At 39.1% G+C, this 27055-nt stretch overlaps 2 protein-coding genes across 2 annotated transcripts in view; one reads left to right on the top strand and one right to left on the bottom strand.

Moving 5' to 3' along the window:
* Positions 1–27055, bottom strand: part of IL1RAPL2 (interleukin 1 receptor accessory protein like 2) — a 603372-nt gene that overhangs the window by 554229 nt on the left and 22088 nt on the right. The window lies entirely within an intron of this gene.
* TEX13A (testis expressed 13A) lies at positions 10717–12343 on the top strand. The gene is made up of 3 exons (XM_047844976.1): positions 10717–10775; positions 11033–11523; positions 11631–12343. The coding sequence occupies exons 2-3, from the start codon at positions 11065–11067 to the stop codon at positions 12321–12323; spliced, it is 1152 nt and encodes a 383-aa protein (XP_047700932.1). The 5' UTR covers positions 10717–10775; positions 11033–11064; the 3' UTR covers positions 12324–12343.

Here is a 27055-nt window from a genome sequence, read left to right as displayed (position 1 = left end):
TTCATCATGCTAATGGATATCAAAATAAAGCTGGAGTAGCAACATTTATATAGGACAAACTTGACCTTAAAGCAAAGACTGTAACAAAAAACAAAGAAGGGCACCATATCATAATAAAGGGCACAATCCAACAAGAAGATGTAACTATTGTAAACATTTATTCATTCGATATGAAAGCATCCAAATATATAAAACAATCAACAACAAACATAAACATAACTGATAATAATACAATACCAGTAGGAGTCTTTAACACCCCACTTATATCAATATATCATCTAAATATATAATCAACATGGAAACAATGGCTTTGAATTACACACTGGACAGACGGACTTAACAGATATACTCAGAATATTCCATCCTAAAAGACCTGAATATACATTCTTTTCAAGTACACATGGGACATTCTCCAGAATAGATCATGTATTAGGTCACAAATCAGGCCTCAACAAATACAAAAAGATTGAGATCATACTATGTATATTTTCTGGCAACAACACTGTGAAACTTGAAGTCAATCACAAGAAAAAAACTTGGAAAGATCATAAATACATGCAGGTTGAACAATATATTACTAAACAGTGAATGGGTCAACCAGGAAATCAAAGAAGACATAAAAACAATACACAAAAAATAAATAAAAATGAGAACAAAATAGTCCAAAACCTTAGCGATGCAGCAAAAGCATCCCTAAAAGGAAAGTTAAGAGCAATATAGACCTACTTCAAGAAGAAAGAAAAATCTCAAATACATAACATATCCTTACAAGTAAAAGAGCCAGAAAAAGAATAAACAAAGCCTAAATCCAGCAGAAGAAAGAAATAATAAAGATTATAATATGTAATAAGTCTAATAAAATTATATATAATAAAAACATATAATTATGATAAAAGATTATAATTATAGTAAGGTAGAAATAAATGATATAGATATTAAAAAATACAACAGATCAGTGAAGCCAGGAGGTGTTTCTTTGAAAATATCAATAAAATTGATTGATAAACCTCTACCCAGGCTTATAAAAAAGAAAAGAGAAAGGACCCAAATAAATAAAATCACAAATGACAGAGGATAAATAACAACCAACACCACAGAAATACAAACAATTATCAGAGAATCATATGAAAAACCATATGCCAAAATATTGAACAACCTGGAAAAAAATGGATAAATTCATATAAACATAAACTACCAAAACTGAAACAGGAAGAAACAGAAAACTTGAACAGACTGATAAACAGGAAAGAAAATGAATCAGTCATTAAAAAAAAATCTCCCGACAAATGAAAGTCCAGGGCCAGATGGCTTCATAGGTGAACTCTACCAAAAATTTTATGAAGAGTTAATACCAATACTTCTCAAACTATTCTAAAAATAGAAAAGGAAGAAAAACTTACAAATTCGTTCTATGAGACAAGCATTGCCCTGATGCCCAAACCAGATAAAGACCCCACTAAAAAAGTGAACTATAATGTCTCTGATGAACACTGATGTGAAAATTCTCAATAAAATGCCAGCAAACTGAATCCCGTAGTATATTAAAAGAATCATTCACTATGATCAAGTGGGATTTATTCCCAGGTTGCAAGGGATATACCACAAATGAAATCAATCTGATATACCACATTAATAAAAAAACAAAAAGGATAAGAACCATATGATCTCTTCAATAGATGCAGAAAAAGCATTTGACAAAGTACAATATACATTCATGATAAAAATCCTCAATAAAGTAGGGATAGAGGGAGCATGCCTTAACATAATAAAGATTATACACAAAAAAAACCCACAGCTAATATCATCCTCAATGGAGAAAAACTGACAGTTTTTCCCTTAAGGTCAAGGGAATGTCGACTCTTACCACTGTTATTTAACATTGTACTTGAAGTCCTAGTCTCATCAATTATACAACAAAAAGAAATAAAAGGCATCCAAATTGACAAGGAAGAAGTAAAACTTTCACTATCCACAGAACACATGATATTCTATGTAGAAAAACACAAAATTGCTAGAACTGATATAGGAATTCACTAAAGTCAAAAGATACATAATCAACATCCAGAAATCTGTTGCACTGCTATACACCAATAATGAATCAGAAGAAAGACAAATTAAGGAACCTATCCCATTTATAATTGCACCAAAAATAATAATATACCCAGGAATAAACCTAACCAAAGAGGTAAGAGATCTGTATTCTGAAAACTATAAAACACTTATGAAAGAAATTGAAGAGGACACAAAGAAATGGAAAGATTTTCCATGCATATGGATTGACAGAACAAATATTGTTAAACTGTCTATACTACCCAAAGCAATCTACACATTTAATGCAATCTCTATCAAAATACCAACAGCATTTTTCACAGAGATAGAACAATCCTAAAATTTGTATGGAACCATAAAAGACCCTGAATAGCCAAAGCAACTTTGAAAAAAAAAAAAAAAAAAAAGCAAAGCTGGAGGCATCACAATCCCAGACTTCAAGTTGTATTACAAAACTGTACTGATCAAAACAGTATAGTGCTGTCATAAAAACAGACACACAGATCAATAGAACAGAATAGAAAACATATAAATGAACCCAGAAATATGTGGCCAATTAATCATCAACAAAGCAGGAAAGATGATCTAATAGGAAAAAGACAATCTCTTCCACAAATGGTCTTGGGAAAACTGGACAGCAACATGCAAAAGAATGAAAGTGGGGTTGTCTGGGTGACTCAGTCAGTTAAACATCAAACTGTTGATTTGGGCTCAGGTCATTATCTCATAGTTGGTGAGATCAAGCCCCACATTGGGCTCTGTGCTGACAGCATGGAGCCTGCTTGAGATTCTCTATCCCCCTCTCTCTTTTTCCCTCCCTTGCTCATACTCTCCCCCTCTCTCAAAATAAATAAGCATTAAAAAAGAAGAATGAAACTGGACCACTTCATTACACCATACACAAAAAACAAATTCAAAATGGATTAAAGACCTAAGTGTGAGACCTGAAACCATAAAAATCCTAGAAGATAACAGAAGCAGTGACCTATCTGATATCAGTCATAACGACTTGTTTCTAGATATGTCTCCTGAGGCATGGGAAACAAGAGCAAAAATTAACCATTGGGACTACATAAAAATAAAAAGCTTCTGCATAGTGAAGGAAATTATCAATAAAACTAAACAACTTTGGAATGGGAGAAGATATTTGCAAGTAACATATCTGATAAGAGGTTAGTATCCAAAATCTATTAAGAATTTATCAAACCCAACACCCCAAAATTGAATAATCCAATTAAAAATGAGCAGTAGACATGAATAGATATTTTTCAAAGAATACATACAGTTGGCCAACAGACACATGAAAAGATGCTCAACATCACTCACCATCAGAGAAATACAAATCAAAAGTACACTGAGATACCACCTCACATTTCTCAGAATGGCTAAAATCAGAAACACAAGAAATAACAAGTGTTGCTGAGGATGTGGAAAAAAAGGAACCCTCATGACTGTTGGTGGGAATGTAAACTGGTGCAGCCATTCTGGAAAACAGTATGGAGATTTCTCAAAAAGTCAAAAATATATCTACTCCATAATCCAGCAAATTAACTACTAGGTATTTACCCAAAGAATACCAAAATACTAACTCAAAGGCATACATGCGCCCTGAAGTTTATAGCAACATTATCTATAATAGCAAAATATGAAACAGTCCAAATGTCCATATACATACACATACCACAGCTTCTTTATCTATTCATCAGTACAGAGACAATGGGCTGTTTCATATTTTACTATTATAGATAATGCTGTATATATATAGATAATATACATATATGGTGAAATCTTGCCATTTGCAATGATAAGGATGGGGCTATAAAGTATTTTGCTAAGCAAAATAAGTCAGTCAGAGAAAGCCAAATACCATGTAATTTCACCCATGTGCAGAATTTAAGAAAGAGAACAAATGATCATAGGGGTAAAAATGAGAGGGGCAAACCAAAAAACAGACTCTTAAAAAAGGGAACAAACTGCTGTTCACCAGAGGGGAGGAGAGTGGGAGGATGGGTGAAATAGATGATGGAGATTAAGGAGTGCACTTGTGATGAACACTGAGTGTTTTATGTAAGTGTTGAATCACTATATTGTACACCTGAAATTAATATTACACTGTATATTAACTAACCGGAATTTAAATCAAAACAAGTAAATGATTTACCTTAATCTTTTAAAAGCATTTATAAGCAGAAGTGGAAGAATGATAGCATACAGATACAAGTGATCACAAGCTCAAGTCCATGTTAAAAGAGTTATGGAAGGAATAAAAAAGGGTAAAAAAATGTTCTGAGTCCAAAATCAGAGTAGGCAGAGTAAGCAAGTCAGTTATAAAACCGTGAGTGAATCATAGTGAAACTGGCAAAATACAAGGATAAAGAGAAAATTCTGAAAGCAGCAAGGGGTAAACGTACCCTCACATATAAAGGGAGACCTATAAGACTCGTGACTGATCTCTCTTTTGAAACTTGGCAGGCCAGAAAGAATTGGCACGAGATTTTCAGGGTGCTAGACAGAAAAAATATGCAGCCAAGAATCCTTTATCCAGCAAGTCTGTCATTTAGAATAGAAGGAGAGATAAAGGTCTTCCCAAACAAACAAAAACTGAAGGAATTTGTCACCACTAAACCAGCCCTACAAGAGATCCTAAGGGGGACCCTGTGAGACAAAGTCCCAGAGACATCACTACAAGCATAAAACATACAGACATCACAATGACTCTAAACCCGTATCTTTCTATAATAACACTGAATGTAAATGGATTAAATGCACCAACCAAAAGACATAGGGTATCAGAATGGATAAGAAAACAAGACCCATCTATTTGCTGTCTACAAGAGACTCATTTTAGACCTGAGGACACCTTTAGATTGAGAGTGAGGGGATGGAGAACTATTTATCATGCTACTGGAAGCCAAAAGAAAGCTGGAGTAGCCATACTTATATCATACAAACTAGACTTTAAATTAAGGGCTGTAACAAAAGATGAAGAAGGGCATTATATAATAATTACAGGGTCTATCCACTAGGAAGAGCTAACAATTATAAATGTCTATGTGCCGAATACCAGAGCCCCCAAATATATAAAACAATTATTCATAAACATAAGCAACCTTATTGATAAGAATGTGGTAATTGCAGGGAACTTTAACACTCCACTTACAGAAATGGATAGATCATCTAGACACACGGTCAATAAAGAAACAAGGGCCCAGAATGACACATTGGATCAGATGGACTTGACAGATATATTTAGAACTCTGCATCACAAAGCAACAGAATAGACTTTCTTCTCGAGTGCACATGGAACATTCTCCAAGATAGATCATATACTGGGTCACAAAACAGCCCTTCTTAAGTTTACAAGAATTGAAATTATACCATGCATACGTTCAGGCCACAATGCTATGAAGCTTGAAATCAACCACAGGAAAAAGTCTGGAAAACCTCCAAAAGCATGAAGGTTAAAGAACACCCTACTAAAGAATGAGTGGGTCAACCAGGCAATTAGAGACGAAATTAAAAAATATATGGAAACAAACGAAAATGAAAATACAACAATCCAAACGCTTTGGGACGCAGCAAAGGCAGTCCTGAGAGGAAAATACATTGCAATCCAGGCCTATCTCAAGAAACAAGAAAAATCCCAAATACAAAATCTAACAGCACACCTAAAGGAACTAGAAGCAGAACAGCAAAGGCAGCCTAAACCCAGCAGAAGAAGAGAAATAATAAAGATCAGAGCAGAAATAAACAATATAGAATCTAAAAAAACTGTAGAGCAGATCAACGAAACCAAGAGTTGGTTTTTTGAAAAAATAAACAAAATTGACAAACCTCTAGCCAGGCTTCTCAAAAAGAAAAGGGAGATGACCCAAATAGATAAAATCATGAATGAAAATGGAATTATTACAACCAATCCCTCAGAGATACAAACAATTATCAGGGAATACTATGAAAACTTATATGCCAACAAATTGGACAACCTGGAAGAAATGGACAAATTCCTGAACACCCACACTCTTCCAAAACTCAATCAGGAGGAAATAGAAAGCTTGAACAGACCCATAACCAGCGAAGAAATTGAATCGGTTATCAAAAATCTCCCAACAAATAAGAGTCCAGGACCAGATGGATTCCCAGGGGAGTTCTACCAGACGTTTAAAGCAGAGATAATACCTATCCTTCTCAAGCTATTCCAAGAAATAGAAAGGGAAGGAAAACTGCCAGACTCATTCTATGAAGCCAGTATCACTTTGATTCCTAAACCAGACAGAGACCCAGTAAAAAAAGAGAACTACAGGCCAATATCCCTGATGAAAATGCATGCAAAATTCTCAATAAGATACTAGCAAATCGAATTCAACGGCATATAAAAAGAATTCTTCACCATGATCAAGTGGGATTCATTCCTGGGATGCAGGGCTGGTTCAACATTCGCAAATCAATCAACGTGATACATCACATTAACAAAAAAAAAGAGAAGAACCATATGATCCTGTCAATCGATGCAGAAAAGGCCTTCGACAAAATTCAGCACACTTTCTTAATAAAAACCCTTGAGAAAGTCGGGATAGAAGGAACATACTTACACATCATAAAAGCCATTTATGAAAAGCCCACAGCTAACATCATCCTCAACGGGGAAAAACTGAGAGCTTTTTCCCTGAGATCAGGAACACGACAAGGATGCCCACTCTCACCGCTGCTGTTTAACATAGTGCTGGAAGTTCTAGCATCAGCAATCAGACAACAAAAGGAAATCAAAGGCATCAAAATTGGCAAAGATGAAATCAAGCTTTCGCTTTTTGCAGATGACATGATATTATACATGGAAAATCCGATAGACTCCACCAAAAGTCTGCTAGAACTGATACAGGAATTCAGCAAAGTTGCAGGATACAAAATCAATGTACAGAAATCAGTTGCATTCTTATACACTAACAATGAAGCAACAGAAAGACAAATAAAGAAACTGATCCCATTCACAATTGCACCAAGAAGCATAAAATACCTAGGAATAAATCTAACCAAAGATGTAAAGGATCTGTATGCTGAAAACTATAGAAAGCTTATGAAGGAAATTGAAGAAGATTTAAAGAAATGGAAAGACATTCCCTGCTCATGGATTGGAAAAATAAATATTGTCAAAATGTCAATACTACCCAAAGCTATCTACACATTCAATGCAATCCCAATCAAAATTGCACCAGCATTCTTCTCGAAACTAGAACAAGCAATCCTAAAATTCATATGGAACCACAAAAGGCCCCGAATAACCAAAGGAATTTTGAAGAAGAAGACCAAAGCAGGAGGCATCCCAATCCCAGACTTTAGCCTCTACTACAAAGCTGTCATCATCAAGACAGCATGGTATTGGCACAAAAACAGACACAGAGACCAATGGAATAGAATAGAAACCCCAGAACTAGACCCACAAACGTATGGCCAACTCATCTTTGACAAAGCAGGAAAGAACATCCAATGGAAAAAAGACAGCCTCTTTAACAAATGGTGCTGGGAGAACTGGACAGCAACATGCAGAAGGTTGAAACTAGACCAGTTTCTCACACCATTCACAAAAATAAACTCAAAATGGATAAAGGACCTAAATGTGAGACAGGAAACCATCAAAACCTTAGAGGAGAAAGCAGGAAAAGACCTCTCTGACCTCAGCCGTAGCAATCTCTTACTCGACACATCCCCAAAGGCAAGGGAATTAAAAGCAAAAGTGAATTACTGGGACCTTATGAAGATCAAAAGCTTCTGCACAGCAAAGGAAACAACCAACAAAACTAAAAGGCAACCAACGGAATGGGAAAAGATATTCGCAAATGACATATCGGACAAAGGGCTAGTATCCAAAATCTATAAAGAGCTCACCAAACTCCACACCTGAAAAACAAATAACCCAGTGAAGAAATGGGCAGAAAACATGAATAGACACTTCTCTAAAGAAGACATCCGGATGGCCAACAGGCACATGAAAAGATGTTCAGCGTCGCTCCTTATCAGGGAAATACAAATCAAAACCACACTCAGGTATCACCTCACGCCAGTCAGAGTGGCCAAAATGAACAAATCAGGAGACTATAGATGCTGGAGAGGATGTGGAGAAACGGGAACCCTCTTGCACTGTTGGTGGGAATGCAAAGTGGTGCAGCCGCTCTGGAAAGCAGTGTGGAGGTTCCTCAGAAAATTAAAAATAGACCTACCCTATGACCCAGCAATAGCACTGCTAGGAATTTATCCAAGGGATACAGGAGCACTGATGCATAGGGCCACTTGTACCCCAATGTTCATAGCAGCACTCTCAACAATAGCCAAATTATGGAAAGAGCCTAAATGTCCATCAACTGATGAATGGATAAAGAAATTGTGGTTTATATACACAATGGAGTACTACGTGGCAATGAGAAAAAATGAAATATGGCCTTTTGTAGCAACGTGGATGGAACTGGAGAGTGTGATGCTAAGTGAAATAAGCCATACAGAGAAAGACAGATACCATATGGTTTCACTCTTATGTAGATCCTGAGAAACTTAACAGGAACCCATGGGGGAGGGGAAGGAAAAAAAAAAAAAGAGGTTAGAGTGGGAGACAGCCAAAGCATAAGAGACTGTTAAATACTGAGAACAAACTGAGGGTTGATGGGGGGTGGGAGGGAGCAGAGGGTGGGTGATGGGTATTGAGGAGGGCACCTTTTGGGATGAGCACTGGGTGTTGTATGGAAACCAATTTGTCAATAAATTTCATATATTAAAAAATAAAAAAAATAAAAAAAAATAAAACCGTGAGTGAGAATGGAGAGTGGTAAGAAAAGAGCTATTCTCTGCACTCTGTTCTTCTTGCTGTATATCTTCTCCCTGGGTTATTTCAACCACTACTTTGAATCCAATTTCCATTTTTCAGTACTATATCTCCAGTCCTGATGTCTCTCCTAGTACTAGACTCACATATCTAACTGCTTGTGGGGTATCTCTATAGGATGTCCGACCGGTATCTCAATATCAAGATGTCCACAGGTGATCCCCCTTCCAAACAGCTTCTCTTTTATTCTCCATCTAAATCTACAGCATCACTATCTACTTAGTTCCCTGTAGCAGAAACCTGGGAATTACCCTACTCATTTTCTCATCCCTGTCCCTGACATTCCTATAAATTCTATCAACCAAATAGCTCTCTACACTTTTGTCTCCATTCTAACTTCTACTACCTTAGTTTACATATTGAATTACTGTGGCATCCCCCTAATGCGTCTTCCTGACTCCAGTATCACCCCTCTCTCCTTGCCATTTAAATTTCTATATTATCTGCCAAATGATCTTTCTACAGAAGTCACTCTAGAACAAGCCAAAACATGAACCCTTCCCATTTATTAGTCCCAAGACTAACAAATAAAATACCCAAATTGAAATGGAGAAAAAGGTAACAGTTTAAAAAGAAAGCTAAAACAGTGGGATTTAACTACCTCTGGGATTTAACTACCTTCTTAAGTAATATAGTAATGCCTGATACATTATTTTTTTCTCACTATCTGACACAAGACACTTAGAGAAGAAATGTTATCTATTTCAATGTAGGTCATAGAACAAAATGTAATTCTCATATAATAAATAATGAATTTCTAATTTTTCAAATGGAAAAATAAATGAAAATCCAAAATGAGTGTATCTCTGCATGTCCACTTCCTTCACTGCATAAATAATGGCAGAAAAGAGAATAAGGAGAGTTAATTTAGAAAGGTATACTAGGGTAAGAATATAATATTACCCCAAAGAGTTGGTCACAGGAAGCCATCAAATATTTTGAAGCTTGAAAGTAGCATGGTCATAGGAAAGATTGGGAATTAGAAAGAGATTAGAGAATTTATTCATGAGACTATGTGGCCATTCTCTAAATGGGAATGGATGTTAAAAGAAGATTCTGAGATAGTAGCAACAAGACTTGGGACCAATTTCCTATGTTATTAAAGGCAAGTGGTATTGATGATTTTGAGGTTTCTATAGTGAACACAAGAATATAGGAGAATATGAACACAGGAATATAGGAGAATCAACTCTCAGGGGAAAGGGTGAACATTTGGATTTTGGATATATTCGCGATATGCAGGAAATATGAGTTTAGACCAGGAGTTGGCAAACTACAGGCCAAATCCTGCCGGCTACCTATTTTTATGCATAAGTTTTACTGGAATATGGCCATGCTTATTTCTTCAAGTATTTCTTATGACTGCTTTTTTGCTGTATTTGGGACAGAGGTCCTTTGCCTACAATGCCTCAAATAATTATTACTTGGCCCTTTACATAAACAATTTTCTGACCGTCATATTCCAATTCAGGAGATTCTAGAATAGGAGATACAACATCTTCCTGGCAAGGAGGCTTTTTTTCTTGTTCTAGAATATTCCACTTCTAAGAGGGGAGGGGCTCCTGATGTGGGACAAACCATTTTAGTGGGGGTGGAGAGTGGGGGGTGAAATTTTTTTACTTGATCACAAGTGTTTCAAATTCTCAGTTCTGTCTTTTCTGATCACTCCTGTTTCCTCCCCACTTCAAGGACTTGCAACATTGTAGCGGGTTCCCTTATGTCCTGGGGCAGATGGAGGGCCTTCCTTGTGCATTCCCTCCCACCCCTACTATCTCTCGAAGTTGGAACAGTCCCACGGTAAAAGCCTCTAGGGTTTGCTTAGAGACTTCCTTTCCTTGGAGCCCCTGGAGGGAAAGAGGTGCGCTTTCTCGCTTTCTCTTTAGGTTCTGTAGGCAGGCATGGGAGGTCTGTACCTCCTCTAATCCTAGCTAGGGAGGTAAGACCTGGTGAGAAGTGTACTATGGCAAGGCAAGCCAGTCAGTGGTCCTTATCAGGGTCTCAGGAGGGTTGGGCGGAGCAATCAAAAGAGAAGCTACAGAGGGGGGAGGGGAGGGCTAAAGGGGGGAAAGGATTAAAGGGGAGAGGAGGGTGCAACTGGTTGATTCATCCCCGCAGGGCCAGACAAGCCCCTAAAGCCCTCAGCCATCATGGCCTTGAAACCCGAAGACTCCAGTGGTGGGTTCCAGCACGGCAACGTGGTGGCTTTCATCAATGAGAAGATGGCCGGGCACACGAAAGGCCCCGAGTTCTACCTCGAAAATATATCTCAGTCCTGGGAGGAAGTGGAGAACAAGCTCAAGGCCATCCTGGAGGACAGCGCAGTGTCCAGTGAGGCCAAAGACGCCTGTGCCTGGAGCAGCCTGGCCCTAGGTGTGCGCTTTGCCCGCAGGCAGGGCCAGTTACATGGGCACAGGGTGCACTGGCTGCAGGACTTCGCCAAACTGCATAAGTCCGCTGCAGAGACCTTGGCCTCAGACCTAAAGGAGCTCACAGCACAGCAGGAGATAGAGCGCAGGGAGGCAGCCTTCCGTCTGCAGCAGACACAGGCAAACTTGGCGGAGATACGGAAGGAAAGGGACCTCCTGAGGTGGAAGCTCCTGCGGGCTGTAAGATTGCCTCAACTTGGTCCCTGCCCCCTCTCCTGGCCCTATCTCCTTGCCCCACCCCCTCACCACCCCCAGAATGGGTCTCAACCCTGCCTACTTCTCTGCAGGAGCTGGAGTCTTCGCGGGAGCGGGTGCAGGTTGCAGAGGAGCCAGGCTTGGCCACTGCCAGTGACACTGGGACAGAAGGAGCAGGTGAGGAGGAAGAGGCGGGGGCTGCCACTACTTATGCTACTGCTGCTGGTGCCACAGGAAGAGGAAGAAGACGGAAAGGTGAAGAAGAGACAGAGGCCACAAAGAACCTTGGTGGAGGCCTTGTGCATGTTCTTGGAGCTGAGCAGAAAAATTATACCTCTGGTGGGCAGAGGGAGGGAGATGTCAGGTCAGTGGATACAGCCATGCTTTATTTCTCTGAGATGATGAAGCCTGGGACCACAGCCACACCCTCACCCCTGCCTGTCCAGCTCCCTGCCTCATTCACATACTCCTATGCCTGCCCCTTTTCCCCCTTCCCACCTGCGCCCACACCAACCCCACCAGCTATAATGTTCACCCCAGGAGCTCCATCTCAGATATCTCCCCACTGGAGGCCCTCTGATGTTAACTTGTGGTCTGATGTGGGGTCCCAGGGAACACGCCCTCAAGAATCCCAAAGAGACAACGATCTCCTTCAGCAGAGAAGACCTCCCATATTTCACAGACCCGGGGATTGGGACTGCCCTTGGTGTAAAGCTGTGAATTTTTCACAGAGGGAAATTTGTTTCCGCTGTGGAAGGGGAATCTGGCTGCAAAACCCCCAGTGAATTCAGAAATGTGAAATAGAACGGAAACATATCCCAATGGGAAATCAATTTTCAGAGGGAGGGGGAGAGATGCGGGAGGGTTTGGGAAGAATGGGGAGAAAAGTAGGGTGGGTGGATGGGGCAAGGGGGTTATGAGAAAGGTGGAAAAGTGGGGTGGGTATGGAGTGGTGGCTGGGGAGGGTGTAGATTAGGTGGTTGGGGGGATAAAACATAGACTTATTTTGATGACCCCCTTTGTGTTCCAGAGCATTAGCATTCCACACCCCAGAAGCACTGTAGCTTCTGTTAGTATGTGTCTCCATTCCCCACCCTAGTACCTGGTGGACCTGAGCAGCCATGTTTGTGACAACCCACCCCTCTTCCCACCTAGGCTGTATATGATTGGAGGAGTGGACATCTGACCCATCCTTAACCACACAGGTTCTTACACTAGAGAACCTGAATAGAGAGGCAGATTCCATAGTCCCATAGTCAGGATGGTGTTGGGCAAGGAAGCAGTGGGTTATTTGGAGTTGGGGCCAAGGTCAGAGTCACGGACACTGAGGCCACAGCTGAGGCCTGACCCTGGCTGTGGGGGAGCAGAACTGTGTGCTTTATAGAGGCCGAGTGTCTTTTAGAGGATGCCAGCATGAGTTCCCAAGGAGCAGACAAGCACAGAGAAGCAAAGGAGTTGATCCTGCAAACCCAGAGATGGAGACAGTGGTGGCCTGACCACTTTTCCACTCCCTGCAATTGTGTTGCATGAAAATCCACTCTACAGAGATCCCCTTTTCTTTAATTTAACTTGAATGGGTTCCTTCTCTGGACAACCAGATTATTTCCAAGTCAGAAAATGATACCAGAAGAGCAGGGCATCAAAGAAAATGTTGGAACTGACTGGGGAGGTGCATCAGGGAGTGACAGGTAGTGGGGATTCCTGAATCCCATGAGTCTCCAAGAATAAACTGGACAGGAATCTTGTTCATGTTCTGAACAAGTTATATCACAAGAAACAATCAAAACAGGCCTAGGGTTAACTACTTGCTTATGACACAACAGAGATTTCCTGCTCCAAGGGAATCTCAGGACTGCGTGAATACTTTTTTTTAAGTTTATAGTGCAAGTGGGGGAAGGGTAGAGGTGGGGGCGGAGAGAGGAAAATCCCAAACAGGGTCCGCACTGCCAGTAAAGTGCCCAATGTGGGGCTCGAACCCACGAACCGAGAGATCATGACCTGAGCTGAAACCGAGAGTCAGACTCAACTGACTGAGCACCCAAGCACCCCAGGGCTGCATATAGAGGATGCCAGCATGAACTGCAAGCAAGGACTGCTACCTATGGCTGTTCAGCCCCATGACAGAAGAATCCTCCCCAGTACCCAGTGGGCAGAACTGGGTATAGTCACATGCCACTACCAAGGAGGTGAGTCAGCAGCTGATAGTGCCCAGAGGGTTTATTGGTTTAGACCACTGACCAAAGTATGCTGCCATCCTGAGGGATTCTCTTCCCCAGCTCATCACCAGGTTAACAGTGGGAGAAGAATCTGGCTACAAAGCCCTCAGTGAATTCAGAGTGTGGAATAGAACATAGCCCAACCAAGAAAGGGGGAGGGTGATGGTTGTCTGTGTCTCCCCCTCTTATGATTATAAGCTGCATTGAGCAGGGTTAAATGTATGGTTTAGCCCACAGGTGGAAAGATGTTAAGGAGTCATACCTGGACCAGACTGAGACAACTGGAGGAAGCTTGGATGTTACCTGGGGACTGGGGACCTAGAAACTGAGGTTGTCATGGGCCTGGGACATCTCTGCAGCATCTGGGTGTGACTTTGAGTTGTCTCATTTGGGAACAGATACAGATAATCATTTTCAAGATTTGGGGCCAGATCCCTAGCTAGTTATTAAAGGGCCTATACTTGTTAGAAATGTCTTCAGACTTTCACCATCTCAGTACTCTTGATACTTTGGGCTGGATACTTACATGTTTCAGGGAATTGTGCTGTGCATTTAGGTTGCTTGGCAGAATCCCTAGCCTCTACACACTTGGTAACAATAGCACCCACCCCTCCGTTGTGACAACTAAAAATGTGACAACTAATAATGTAACATGTCCACTGGAGGGCAAAATCACCCTTAGTTGGGAACCATTAAGGCAATAAGGTCCTTAGGACTAGTCAGAATAGGGGGAAGAGAGTTGCAAGAAGAGCATGCTCAGCAATGCCCAGGGCTGCAGGGAATGCCCTAAGGAGGTAAAAAGTATTCACTTGGTCTGGTGTCCACTTTTTATTTTTAAGCAAATATGGGTGGAGGAGGGGCAGAAAACAAACCAGGGATTTAGGTGGGAAGGGAAGGTGTGCAGTCAGTGAGGGAAGCTCATCAAGGACTCCTGGATGTGAAGAGAAGGAGTGAGATAGGATACCCAGCTGAGAGATACAAAGTTCTTTTGAATTTGGGAGAAACTTGAACCATGAGAAAGGAAACAGCTAAAGAAACCTTGAAGACACAAGAAATATGTAAAAGAAGGAGATAGACCCTGTATACTGTTTTGGAGGCATGTCCATTGTACTATTAAATAAATAAAATATGAAGGCCAATTTTTTGCGTGTGAACCAAAACCCCCAAGGTTCCATAAGTGTGCATAAGTATGATATGCATATTATAGGTTTATGTGTGCTTTATGTTATACACTGATGTTTGAAAAAGCATAGAAAATGTCTAGAAAAACTTTTTTTTTCTTTTCAGAAATAAAATGAAGTAGAATGGGGCAAGGGGATAGAGGGTTTCTACTTTATATACTTCTGTGTTGTGAAAATAAAATTATTAAATGTTCACAAATAAAATAAAAGGAAGTAAATTTGCTGGCATGAGGTGGTTTGGAAAGGCCACCTCTTCCTTTGGGATAGGAGAAGAGAGCAGACACTGATATGTGTGGCAAAAAGAAGGGAAATGAAGAGGTTCCCCTTGTGTGTCCCTTAGACAGCATCCCCTTGTGTGTCCCTTCACCCAAGAGTGAGGATGGAAGGTCTGGGTGGGGGTGGAGGCTTCTGGGCATTGGCATATTTAAGGAATAACTCATGGTGGGAGGTGGAGAATGGGATAGCATAAAGGATCACCAAGCTATACAGAGGATCCAATTAAGATAGGACCCAAATGAAAGAAAACCAAAGGGGAGGACAATGAGAGAGCCTAGGAGGGCCGCTGGAAAGGAAGGTGACTAGTTCTAGGAGGAGCACCAGACACAAATCTCTGGTGTTACAACTTGTTTTCATAACTTATTTTTTTCAAGAAAAGAGTCAGTTTGTTTGGATTTGGGGTGTATGATTGGTAGGATTTAAGAAAGATACTGGCATTTTCATGATTTCATGAATTACATCCATTTTAAAGTTTTTTTTTCCTAAGTCGAGAAGAACTTAATAAATTAAAATTAATTCCATTTTTATCACTAAATATCTTCAACAAACCCAACAGAGGTGACTGTACTTGGCCTTTGAGCCTTTGGGCTAGCATGCTTAGTGATATGGGTAGCTAAGAAGTAAGACAACTTTAAAAATGATGGTGCTGGAAGAAAGACCCAGCTCTAATAGGGAAGGGAATGAAAATTATGCAGGTGCCAATGTCTTGGTGAAAAACAGTGATTTTTCCTCTGTAAAAATGGTAATGATGCTCTCTGAGCTTGCATCTGAGATGGTAACAAGCAAAATAGTGAAAGGGAATGACCAGGGAAGGTACCTTTGACCTTCTTTCTAATGACCTATCCACACTCTGGGAGGTCAAGCTTGTCTACACCTTTCTCTAAAATAATGGAAAATAAAAATAACTCAAGTCATATTTTATTTAGAAACAACAGTTTTTCCCAACTAAATATATATTGCCTTACTGGTAAAGAGTATGTTCTGGTCTGGAAATAAGAAGGTGTAGATTAGTGTTAACCTGGGTCTTGTGTTAATGAGATCAAGGTGATGCGGAATTCCACATTGCTCTCCTATTTAGCTTTTCTCTGTTTCATAGCCATAGATCTAGGCTGTACCTACCAAATTTCAACCACTATCTTGCCAAGGTGGATCACTTTTCACAGTGGTTAAAGAGTGGGGATGGTTCCACGTGAATTCATCCCCATCCCTGAGAAAACAAGTTGGAGTGCACATTCTGATTGACAGAGTTGAGATCAGCAGCATCTCCTTTTGTTAATAAGGGGAGTCATAAAAAAATCATAAATTTGCCCCCCTTTAAACATACGCTTTCTCCATGGAAACATCATCTCCTAAAAAATGCATTGTTATATGCCTGCAAGTCAAGGCACTTGTTGGTTGTATCTTTTAACTTCTACGAATCGGTCAGTGTCTTAGTCTCTTAAAGTCTCATAGTCCAAAAATATATCTGAAACCACCATAGAGCAAGGATTAGTTATTGTTAGTTTTGCATTCAGTAAAAAGGCTTTGATAAACCCAGATTCCAGCCAAATTGACCTCCCTGTTTTTCCCTGTGCACAGACCATGTTTTAGTGCCTCCTTGCCCTTGAATACTGTTCCATCTGCCTAGGAAGGCCTCCACTATTGCCACCTGTTTAGATCCTCAAGAACTATCTCAAACACCCCTGATTTTATAAGTCAAAATCTATTTTTCCTTAATCTCAACTATCATTTTACCTCTATCTTTCTTTTAAAAAATAAGTTTATTTACATTGACAGAGAGGGAAAGACAGAATCCCAAGCAGTCTCCATGTGGAGCTTGACTTGGGGCTTGATCCCATAAACTGTGAGATCATGACCTGAGTTGAAATCAGGAGTTGGAGACTTAACTGACTGTGCCACCCAGTTGACCAATATCTCTATCTTTTTTATATCACACTTTTCACTTTCTTTTATGTGTGATGGAATAAAAAACATTGTTAGTATTGGCAGCTTTCCTCTGCTCCCTCTCCTCTAAAGATAAAATTCCTTTTGGCTGCATAGGTCTTTCCAAATCCAGCAACTTCTGTGGAGATTTTTGGTTTGCCATATAAGTTCCTGAGACTTAACTGTGCATAACAGGTGTATTAGAAAGAAAAAGCTGAAAAATTGCAAGGAGGAGTGCTAGTTTAATTAAGTAACATTGGACGGAGAAGCAAGAGCTTTATACAAAGAAAAAACAAGTTCTCCCAACAAACAAAAGTCCAGGTCCAGATGGCTTCACAGGGGAATTCTACCAAACATTTCAAGAAAATTAGAACGTTAATACCTATTCTCAAACTATTCCAAAACAGAGATGGAAGGAAAACTTCCAAATTCATTCTATGAGGCCAAAATTCCTTGATTCCCAAATCAAATACCTCAGTAAAAAGGAGAATTATAGGCCAATATCTTGATGAACATGGATGCAAAAATTCTCAATAAGATACTAGCAAATTGAATCCAACAGTACATGAAAAGAATTATTCACCATGATCAAGTGGGATTTATTCCTGGGCCTCAAGAGTGGTTCAACTCTCAAATCAATCAATGTGATAGACCACATTCATAAAAGAAAGCATAAGAACCATATGATCCTTTCAATGGATGCATAAAAAGCATTTGACAAAGTATAGCATCCATTCTTGATAAAAACCCTCAACAAAATAGGGATAATATCAGGGAATATACCTCAACATCATATAAGCCATAAACAAAAACCCACAGCTAATATGCTCAATGGGCAAAAACAGAGATTTTCCTCTATGGTCAGGAACAAGGCAGGGATGTCCACTCTCACCACTTGTATTTTTTAAATTTTTTATATTAAATATAATTTATTGTCAAATTGGTTTCTATACAACACCCAGTGCTCATAGCATTGAGGTGCCCTCCTCAATGCCCATCACCCACTTTCCCCTCTCCCACACCCCCCATCAACCCTCAGTTTGTTCTCAGTATTTAAGAGTCTCTTATGGTTTGCATCCCTCCCTCTCTGTAACTTTTTTTTTCCTCTTACCCTCCCCAATGGTCTTCTGTTAAGTTCCTCAGGATCCATATATGAGTGAAAACATATTCACCACTGGTATTTAACATAGTACTGTAAGTCTTAGACTCAGCAAGCAGACAACAAAAAGAAATAAAAGGCACCCAAATCGGCAAGAAGGAAAACTTTCACTATTCACAGATCACATGATACTCTATGTAGAAAACCTGAAATACTGCACCAAAAAATTGCTAAAACTGATACACGAATTCAGTAAAGTGTCGGTACAAAATCAACATACAAAAATCTTTGGCATTTCTATACACCAATAATGAATTAGCAGAAAGAGAAATCAAGGAACCAATCCCATCGACCATTATACCAAAAATAATAAGATACCTAGGAATAAACCCAACCAAAGAGGCAAAAGACCTATACTCTGAAAACTATAAAACACGTATGAAAGAAATTGAAAAAGACATAAATAAATAGAAAAATATTCCATGCTCATGGATTGGAAGAATAAATATGGTTAAAATCTATACAACCTAAAGTAATCCACACATTTAATGCAATCTCTATCAAAATACCACCAGCATTTTTCACAGAGCTAGAACAATTCTAAAATTTGTATGGAACCATAAAAGACACTCAATAGCCAAAATAATCTTGAAAAAGAAAAGCAAAGCCAGAGGCATCACAATTCTGGACTTCAACCTATATTACAATGCTGTCATAATCAAGACCATATGGTACTGGCACAAAAACAGACACATAGATCAATGGAACAGAATAGAAAACCCAGAAATGGATCCACAACTATATTATCAATTAATCTTTGACAAAGCAAGAGAATATCTAATGGAAAAAAAGACAGTCTCTTCAACAAATGATGTGGGAAAACTGGACAGCAAATGCAGAAGAATGAAATTGGACCACTTTCTTACACCATACACAAAAATAAACTCAAAATGGGTGAAAGACCTAACTGTGAGACAGGAAACCATCAAAATCCTAGAGGAGAACACAGGGAGCCATCTCTTTGACCTCGGCCACAGCAACTTCTAACTAGATATGTCTCCAGAGGCAAGGAGAAAAAAAGCAAAAATTAACTATTGGGACTTCCTTGAGATCATAAGCTTCTGCGCAGCAAAGAAAACAATCAACAAAGCTAAAAGGCAACCTACAGAATGAGAGAAGATATTTGCAAATGACATATTGGATAAAGGGTTAATATTCAAAATCTATAAAGAACCTATCAAACTCAATACCCAAAAAACAAATAATCTGGTTAAGGAATGGATGAAAACATGAATAGACATTTTGGCAAAGAAAACATTCAGATGGCTAATGGACACATGAAAAGATGCTTAATATCACTGATCATCAGAGAAATACAAATCAAAACCACAATGAAATACCACCTCACAACTGTCAGAATGACTAAATTAACAACACGGGAAACAACAGATGTTGGCAAGGATGTGGAGAAAGGGGAACCCTCTTACACTGCTAATGGGACTGCAAACTAGTGTAGCCACTCTGGAAAACAGTGTGGAGGTTCCTTAAAAAGTTAAAAATAGGGGTGCCTGGGTAGTACAGTCAGTTAAGCGTCCAACTTAGGCTCAAGTCATGCTCTCATGGTTCATGAGTTCAAGCCACATGTCGAGCTCTGTTCTGGCAGCTCAGAGCCTGGAGCTTGCTTTGGATCCTGTGTCTCCATCTCTCTCTCTGCCTCTCCCCTCCCCATGCCCTCTCTCTCTCTCTCTCTCTCAAAAATAAATAAACATTTAAAAAAGTTAAAAATAGAACTATTCTATGGCCCAGCAATTACACTACTAGGTATTTAACCAAAGGATACAAAAATACTGATTCAAAGGGGCACATGCACCCCGATATTTATAACGTCATTCCCAACAATAGCCAAACTATGGAAAGAGCCCAATGTCCATTGACTGATGAAGGGATAACAAAGACGTGGTATAAATATGTATTAGAATATTATTCAGCAACCAAAAAGAATGAAATCTTGCCATTTGCAACATCATGGATGGAGCTATAGTGTATTATGCTGAACAAAATAAATCAGTCAGAGAAAGACAAATACCATATAATATCACTCATATGTGGAATTTAAGAAACAAAACAGATGAACATAGGGGAATGGGGAAAAAAGGGAGGGAGGCAACCCATAAAAGACTCTTTTTTAAGTTTGTTTATTTTGGGAAAGAGAGAGAGAAGTACAAGGGGGGAGCAGAGAGGGAGAGGGAGAGGGAGAGGGAGAGAGAGAGATTCCAAGCAGGATCTGCACTGTCAGCACAGAGCCTGATACAGGGCTCTAACTCATGAACCATGAGATCATGATCTGAGCTGAAATCAAGCTTAACGAACTGAGCTTAACTGACTGAGCCACCCAGGCGCCCCAAGAGACTTTTAACCACAGAAAACAAACTGAGGGTTGCTGGAGTGGAGATGGGTAGAGAATGGGCCAAATGGATGATGGGTATTAAGGAGGGTAATTGTTGTGATGAACACTGGGTGTTATATGTAAGTGATGAATCACTAAATTCTACTGAAACCAATATTACACTATATGTGAACTAACTAGAATTTAAATAAAAATTTGAAACAAAAAATAAATGAAAAGAAAAAAACAAGTGATAGAAGATGAAAAAGGAAAAAAAAGTGGGAAAATTTACAGAAGATACATTCCAGAGTGAATTTTTTAGTTGATAATGAGCAGTGTTTAGAGACTTTTCTGGGTAGCTATAGTATGTATAAGATATTGAGCATGAAAGCAATATAGAAAACTGATTTTAAAGGTTGCTGGGCATTACAAATTGGCTTCCCCTTGATGCTTTTCAAAGGACTACAGTAAATACCTAAAGATTAAACCTTTTAAGATTGTTTACTTGCTGGACTATTTCCTAGGATACAATTATATGCTGAACCACATAGAATCTTGTCTTATATTTGAGTTTTACTTGTTTGATTATAATTTGTATACATGTCCTAATTCCTGTTTTAATCTGTTGGAAGGCAGGAGGCCTGCCATTCACTTTTGCTTTTTTTGGTACCTTTCACAGAATAGATGCTCAATAAATATTTGTTTAAGGACTGATAGATACCTAAGATCTGAAATGATATCTGCTAAAAAGTATCCCTTTTATTAAAAACCAAAATAAAACTGTGGTTAGGAAAGAATGTGCTTTCATTTTTCTACCAGTATGCAATATTTTACCTTTAGGATGAATGGAGGGAACCAGTTTTATGTTCTTGAAAAACATAATATGTTTTTGAACAAGAACATATGCAATATGTTCTTGAAAAACATAACCCTTGCATTCAGGACACATAATTATATTCATTCTAGCACTTTCTCATATATTGATGTATATGCTTCTTTAACTGATTCATCATGAATCTTCTATATTGGAATTTGGGAAGCCAGAGTATAAACAGACAAAAAGAAAGTCAGCTAAGAATATACCTCCATCAAAGTTCCTCCATCTCTTATTTTTTGGTAGAATACAGCTTTTGGGATGCCTGGGTGTCTCAGTCAATTAAGTGTCCAACTGTTGGTTTCAGCTCAGGTCATGATCTCATGATTCGTGGGATCGAGCCCCATGTTGGGCTCTACGCTGACAGCACGGAGCCTGTTTGGGATTCTCTCTCTCTCTCTCTCTCTCTCTCTGCCCATCCCCTGATTGCTTTTGCTCTCTTTCTCCTTTCTCTTTCTCTCTCTCAAAATAAATATAAACTTAAAAAAATAAAGAAAACTTTTAAGCATGTCTACATAATGTTTGGAAACATAAATGATCACAAAGGGTTCCAAACTCTTTAAGACAAGTAGTCTGGTTTTATCTCTGGAAATGTCTGCTTTAACTTGATCCTCACTTATCATGAACTAAGAAGCTCTATTTCACTGTCCTCTCTTGTCCATATTTAATCAATAGACATTCTCATCACCATATATTTTATACAGTGGAAACTCAAAATAGAATCTCAGAAATTTATACAGGCAGGAATTAAACATATCTCATTTGTTGTAATATACAGATATTGATACCTATGAAGAACAGTAAAAATGGGTAATAAAAGAAAATACAGTAAAAAAAATCTAATTATGTGTATGAGCTACACAGACGTGGGTCCAAGTTTCAACTCTACCATTTAATAGCCATGTATCACTGGGCAAGTTCTTTAACCTCTATGAATATCAGTGTTACCATCTTCAATAATATGACCTACCTCATAGTGTTACTGACATAGTTTTTGCCATATAGTAAGGGCTGAAAAATCAGAGCTAATAGTAATAGTGGTATCAGTACCAAAAACAGAAATAAGAGATAATGTGTTGAGCATTTACTCTATGTCAGCTTTGGTGCTAAGTGCTTGTCAGTATTCCCTGAGGTAGACACTTAAACTCCTCTTCAACTGTTCTCTCTCTCAGTTAAGAGCACCATGATTCACTCAGTTGCTTAAGTCAGAAACATAAGAGGCATCCTTTATTCAACTATTTCTCTCATTTCTCACAGCCAGTGCATCAGTATGTCCTGTCAGCTCATCTTTCAATACATATCTTGGATCCATTAACTTCTCCCTATCTCCTTAGCTACCACCCCAATCCAAGATTACCATTGCATATCTCCCCCTCAAATGATATAATTGCTTCCCAACTTGGTCTCCTTGCTTGTCTCCCCACAGTCCAATCTCACTGGGACAGTCACAGTGATCTTTTAAAAATAGAAATCTGATCATCTTATTCCCCAGCTTAAAACAAACAGACAAAATATAACACTCTCCATTTGCCTCGGATTACTAATAAAAATCAACTTATTCTGGCCCACAATATGCAACAGGATCTGACCTCTGCCTGCCTCTCCAACCTCATCCAATACCATTTCCCCTCAGCTCACTGTGCTCCACCTGCACTGGCCTTTTTTAGTTTTCTTGAATACAACTAGTCTGTTCCTGTTTCATGACCTTTGCACTTGTTGTTCACTGACTGGCACACTATTCCCATAGATCTTCACAAGGTTGGTTCCTTCCTGCCATGCAGGTCTCGGCTTTAAGTCTCTTTCTCTTGGAAGCCCTTGTTGATCACTCAACTAAAAATGGCCTTCCAGTCACTCTTGTAATATGACCCTTTTTATTCTCATCATAAGTATTACCCAAAATAGTCTTGTAAATGTATGTGTATGTTTCCCCCACTCTAGAAGTTAAGTTCCAGGAGAGTAAGAACTTTATTTTTTTTTATTAAGTAATCTCTATGCCCAACATGAGGCTTGAACTCATGACCTGGAGATCAAGTATTGCATGCTCCACCAACCAAGCCAGACAGGCACCCCAAAGGAGAGTAGGAACTTTAATCTGTCTCATTCAATGCTATATGCCAAATACCAAATGCAATTGTTCAAAATATCTTAAGCTGAATAAACAAATTTTCATCTTACAGGTGAGGAAATCAAGGCACAGGTCATATAACTAAAATATACCATTACTCCCTAGGTTAATGTTGGAGTCAAAACCTAGTAGTTCAGAATTTGTAAACTTTGAGTCCACTGGTTGAATCTGAGTAGGGTTTCTTGGGAGGGGAGCCTAGAAATTTTAAATATGCAAAATTTAAAAGATATGCAAAATAAAAAAATTTAAATTTTAAATTTAGGAAATTGCATATAAAAATTCAGATTTGAGGATTTTTTCAAAAAATCAGAAGAGGGGCGCCTGGGTGGCGCAGTCGGTTAAGCGTCCGACTTCAGCCAGGTCACGATCTCGCGGTCCGTGAGTTCGAGCCCCGCGTCGGGCTCTGGGCTGATGGCTCAGAGCCTGGAGCCTGTTTCCGATTCTGTGTCTCCCTCTCTCTCTGCCCCTCCCCCGTTCATGCTCTGTCTCTCTCTGTCCCAAAAATAAATAAACGTTGAAAAAAAAAATCAGAAGATACAGCAATATTTGTCTTATATTTCTACATGGTAACAATAATTTGGATATCATATGGCTGCCTGACTTTAACTGAGACAGAGCTCATTGATTCATTCAGTAATCATTTGCTGAGCACTTACTATGTGCCATACACTATAGTCCCTTGAGCTATATCAAGGAGCAAAAAAGACAAATATCTCTGTCCTTAATAAGCTTACATCATAGCTTAAGGAGACAGAAAATTAATAGCAAATATGATAGGTAAATTATATATATATTATATTATATATATATTATATATATAATATAATATGTATATATTATATATATATATCAAAAAAGTTAATAATTGCTATGTAAAAAGAAAAATCAGAGCAAGGTAAAAATATCAGGAGTATGAGGATGGTAACTAAGTGGAAGAGAATATTAAGATTATATATAAATAAAATATTCAAGGAAGATGCACTGACGAGGTTAAAATAGAAGAATCTGTACAATGGAAAGAAATGAGGGAGTTAGTCATGTAGCTCTAGGAGAATAAAGTATTCCAGACATAGGTAACAGTTAGTGCAAAGACCCTAAAGCTGGAGTATACCTGCCTGAGAGTATACCTGTTTGAGAAACAGTAAGGTCAGAGTGCCTTGTAAGCCCTAGAAAGGTCTTGAATTTACTTCCAAATGAAATGGTGTACCATTGGAAGGTCCTAGGTAGAACACAAACATATGTGACTACTGGTATTAAGAAAGATTGAAGAGGGGCGCCTGGGTGGCGCAGTCGGTTAAGCGTCCGACTTCAGCCAGGTCACGATCTCGCGCTCCGTGAGTTCGAGCCCCGCGTCAGGCTCTGGGCTGATGGCTCAGAGCCTGGAGCCTGTTTCTGATTCTGTGTCTCCCTCTGTCTCTGCCCCACCCCCGTCCATGCTCTGTCTCTCTCTGTCCCAAAAATAAATAAACGTTGAAAAAAAAATTAAAAAAAAAAAAGAAAGATTGAAGAGAGTCATGTAGAAAAGCAGAGAAACCAATTAGAAGTTATTGAAACAACAGAGGTAAGAGATGGTGGCTTGAACCAGAATGGTAGCAGTGGTATGGAAGGCACAGTCTATGTAATCCCCAAAGTTTGAGTGAGTTAAGAGCCTGTGGGATAATATATTGACCAATGGGATATAGGAGCTGAGAAAGAAATTCTCTATTTCTCCTCCTGGATCAACTATCATGAAATAATCTCCTTTTTCCCCTGCCTCACTACCTTTTTCCTTCACTCCTATGTTGCTAATACACAATAGTTTTTGCTTCAGGTTTTATTTTCTAGGAATCCATGGTAAGACAGGAAGAAGATCAGAAGTTCAGTTTGGGACATACTGGTCTTAACACCAAGTGAATATACTGAAAATTCTACTGGATAAAAGATTCTGTATTTTATGCCATATTTCACTCATATGTGGAATATAGGAAACAAAACAGAAGAACAAATGGGATGGGAAAAAATGAGAGAGAGAAGCAAACCATAAGAAACCAATAGAGAACAAACTGAGGGTTTATGGAGAGAGGTGGGCAGGGGATGGGCTAAATGGGTGATGGGCATTAAGGAGGGTACTTATTGGAATGAGCACTGGGTGTTATATGTAAGTGATGAATTACTAAATTCTACTCCTGAAACCAGTATTATACTATATGTTCACTAATTAGAATTTAAATAATAATTTGGAAGAAAAACAAAACAAACAAACAATGATTCTGTAGTTTAGGAGAGAGATATGGGCTGGAAGGTATATGTGTTGGAGTTATCAGTGTACAGATGGTAGATAAAACTGTGAGAGATAAAACTGTGAGACTGTATAAACAAATCATGGATGGAGTAAGTATGGATAGACATGGAAAAGAAAACTAGGACCAAGCACCAAGGTCCCCTAACATTAAGAGGTCAGGGGGACTATGAGGAACCAGCAAAGGAAATTAAGAAAGGGTAATTGACAAAGTACAGGGAAAAGTAGGATAGTGTGGTTCTCTGGAAGTCAGGTTAAAGAACATATGTCAAAAATAAGGGGGTGACCAATTCTGCCAAATGTACTTATTAAGTAAAAGTAGGAGTGAAAATTGACCTGGCCACTGGATTTAGCATCACTGAGGTCACTGGAGACTGAAAAGAGCAATTTTGGTGCAGTAGCGAAAACAAAATTCTAACTGGAATGGGTTTAATAGAGAATCAGTGGAGAGGAGCTCAAGATCCTAAGTGCAGATGGCAGGGCTTTTTTTCTTTGCTTTTTGTTTTGTTTTTTGTTTTTAATAAGTATTTTGCTGCAAATGTAAGCAAGGAGATGGGCAGTGGCTGGCAGGAGAAGTGGAGTTGACACTTTTTTAGATGGCATAAATATTGTCCTATGTGTATGTTGATGGAAATGATCCAGTAGAAATAGGAAATTCCATGATACAGGAGAGTGGGAGAAATGCTCAGGTGATTTCCTTGAGTAGGCAAATAAAGATTGAATCTAGTGCAGAAGTGATGTGTTTGGCCTTACATAGCAGCAAGGCCAGTCCATCAATGATAATAGACTTGAAGGCAGAGTATGCAGATACAGATGCCAGTCAGTGGGTGAATATAGTGGAAGTTCTCTCCTAATTGCTTCAGTTTTTTTTTTTCAGTAAAATGGGAAGCGAGGGAACATGTTTAACGTTTGAGGAGAACAATGTAAAATACTCATCTAGGAGGATGAAAGACTGAATAGACTAGGAATACACAGTAATACTACTTGGCAGTATTAAGCAGTGCTATGGTTTCACAAGTGAGTAAGATTAAGGGATAAAGAGTCAAAGAAATCAAGAGGGTATATATGGGAGTGATTATAATGACTGATTATGAAACTTAAACTATGCTAGGTGGAAAGAGAGCAAAGGACAGTGAAAAAATTGTAGCATCACTGAGTG

The sequence above is a fragment of the Prionailurus viverrinus genome, chromosome X, assembly GCF_022837055.1.
Source record: "Prionailurus viverrinus isolate Anna chromosome X, UM_Priviv_1.0, whole genome shotgun sequence".
Taxonomy (NCBI): Eukaryota; Metazoa; Chordata; class Mammalia; order Carnivora; family Felidae; genus Prionailurus; species Prionailurus viverrinus.
Note: the sequence above shows the minus strand (reverse complement) of the source record. Positions and strands in the feature narration are given on the sequence as shown.

Bases quoted from the DNA above. Each gene is read 5' to 3' on its own strand.
- TEX13A (XM_047844976.1), top strand. From the start codon at position 11,065: ATGGCCTTGAAACCCGAAGACTCCAGTGGTGGGTTCCAGCACGGCAAC. The intron at 11,524-11,630 runs GTAAGATTGCCT...ACTTCTCTGCAG, and splicing joins GGTGGAAGCTCCTGCGGGCT to GAGCTGGAGTCTTCGCGGGA.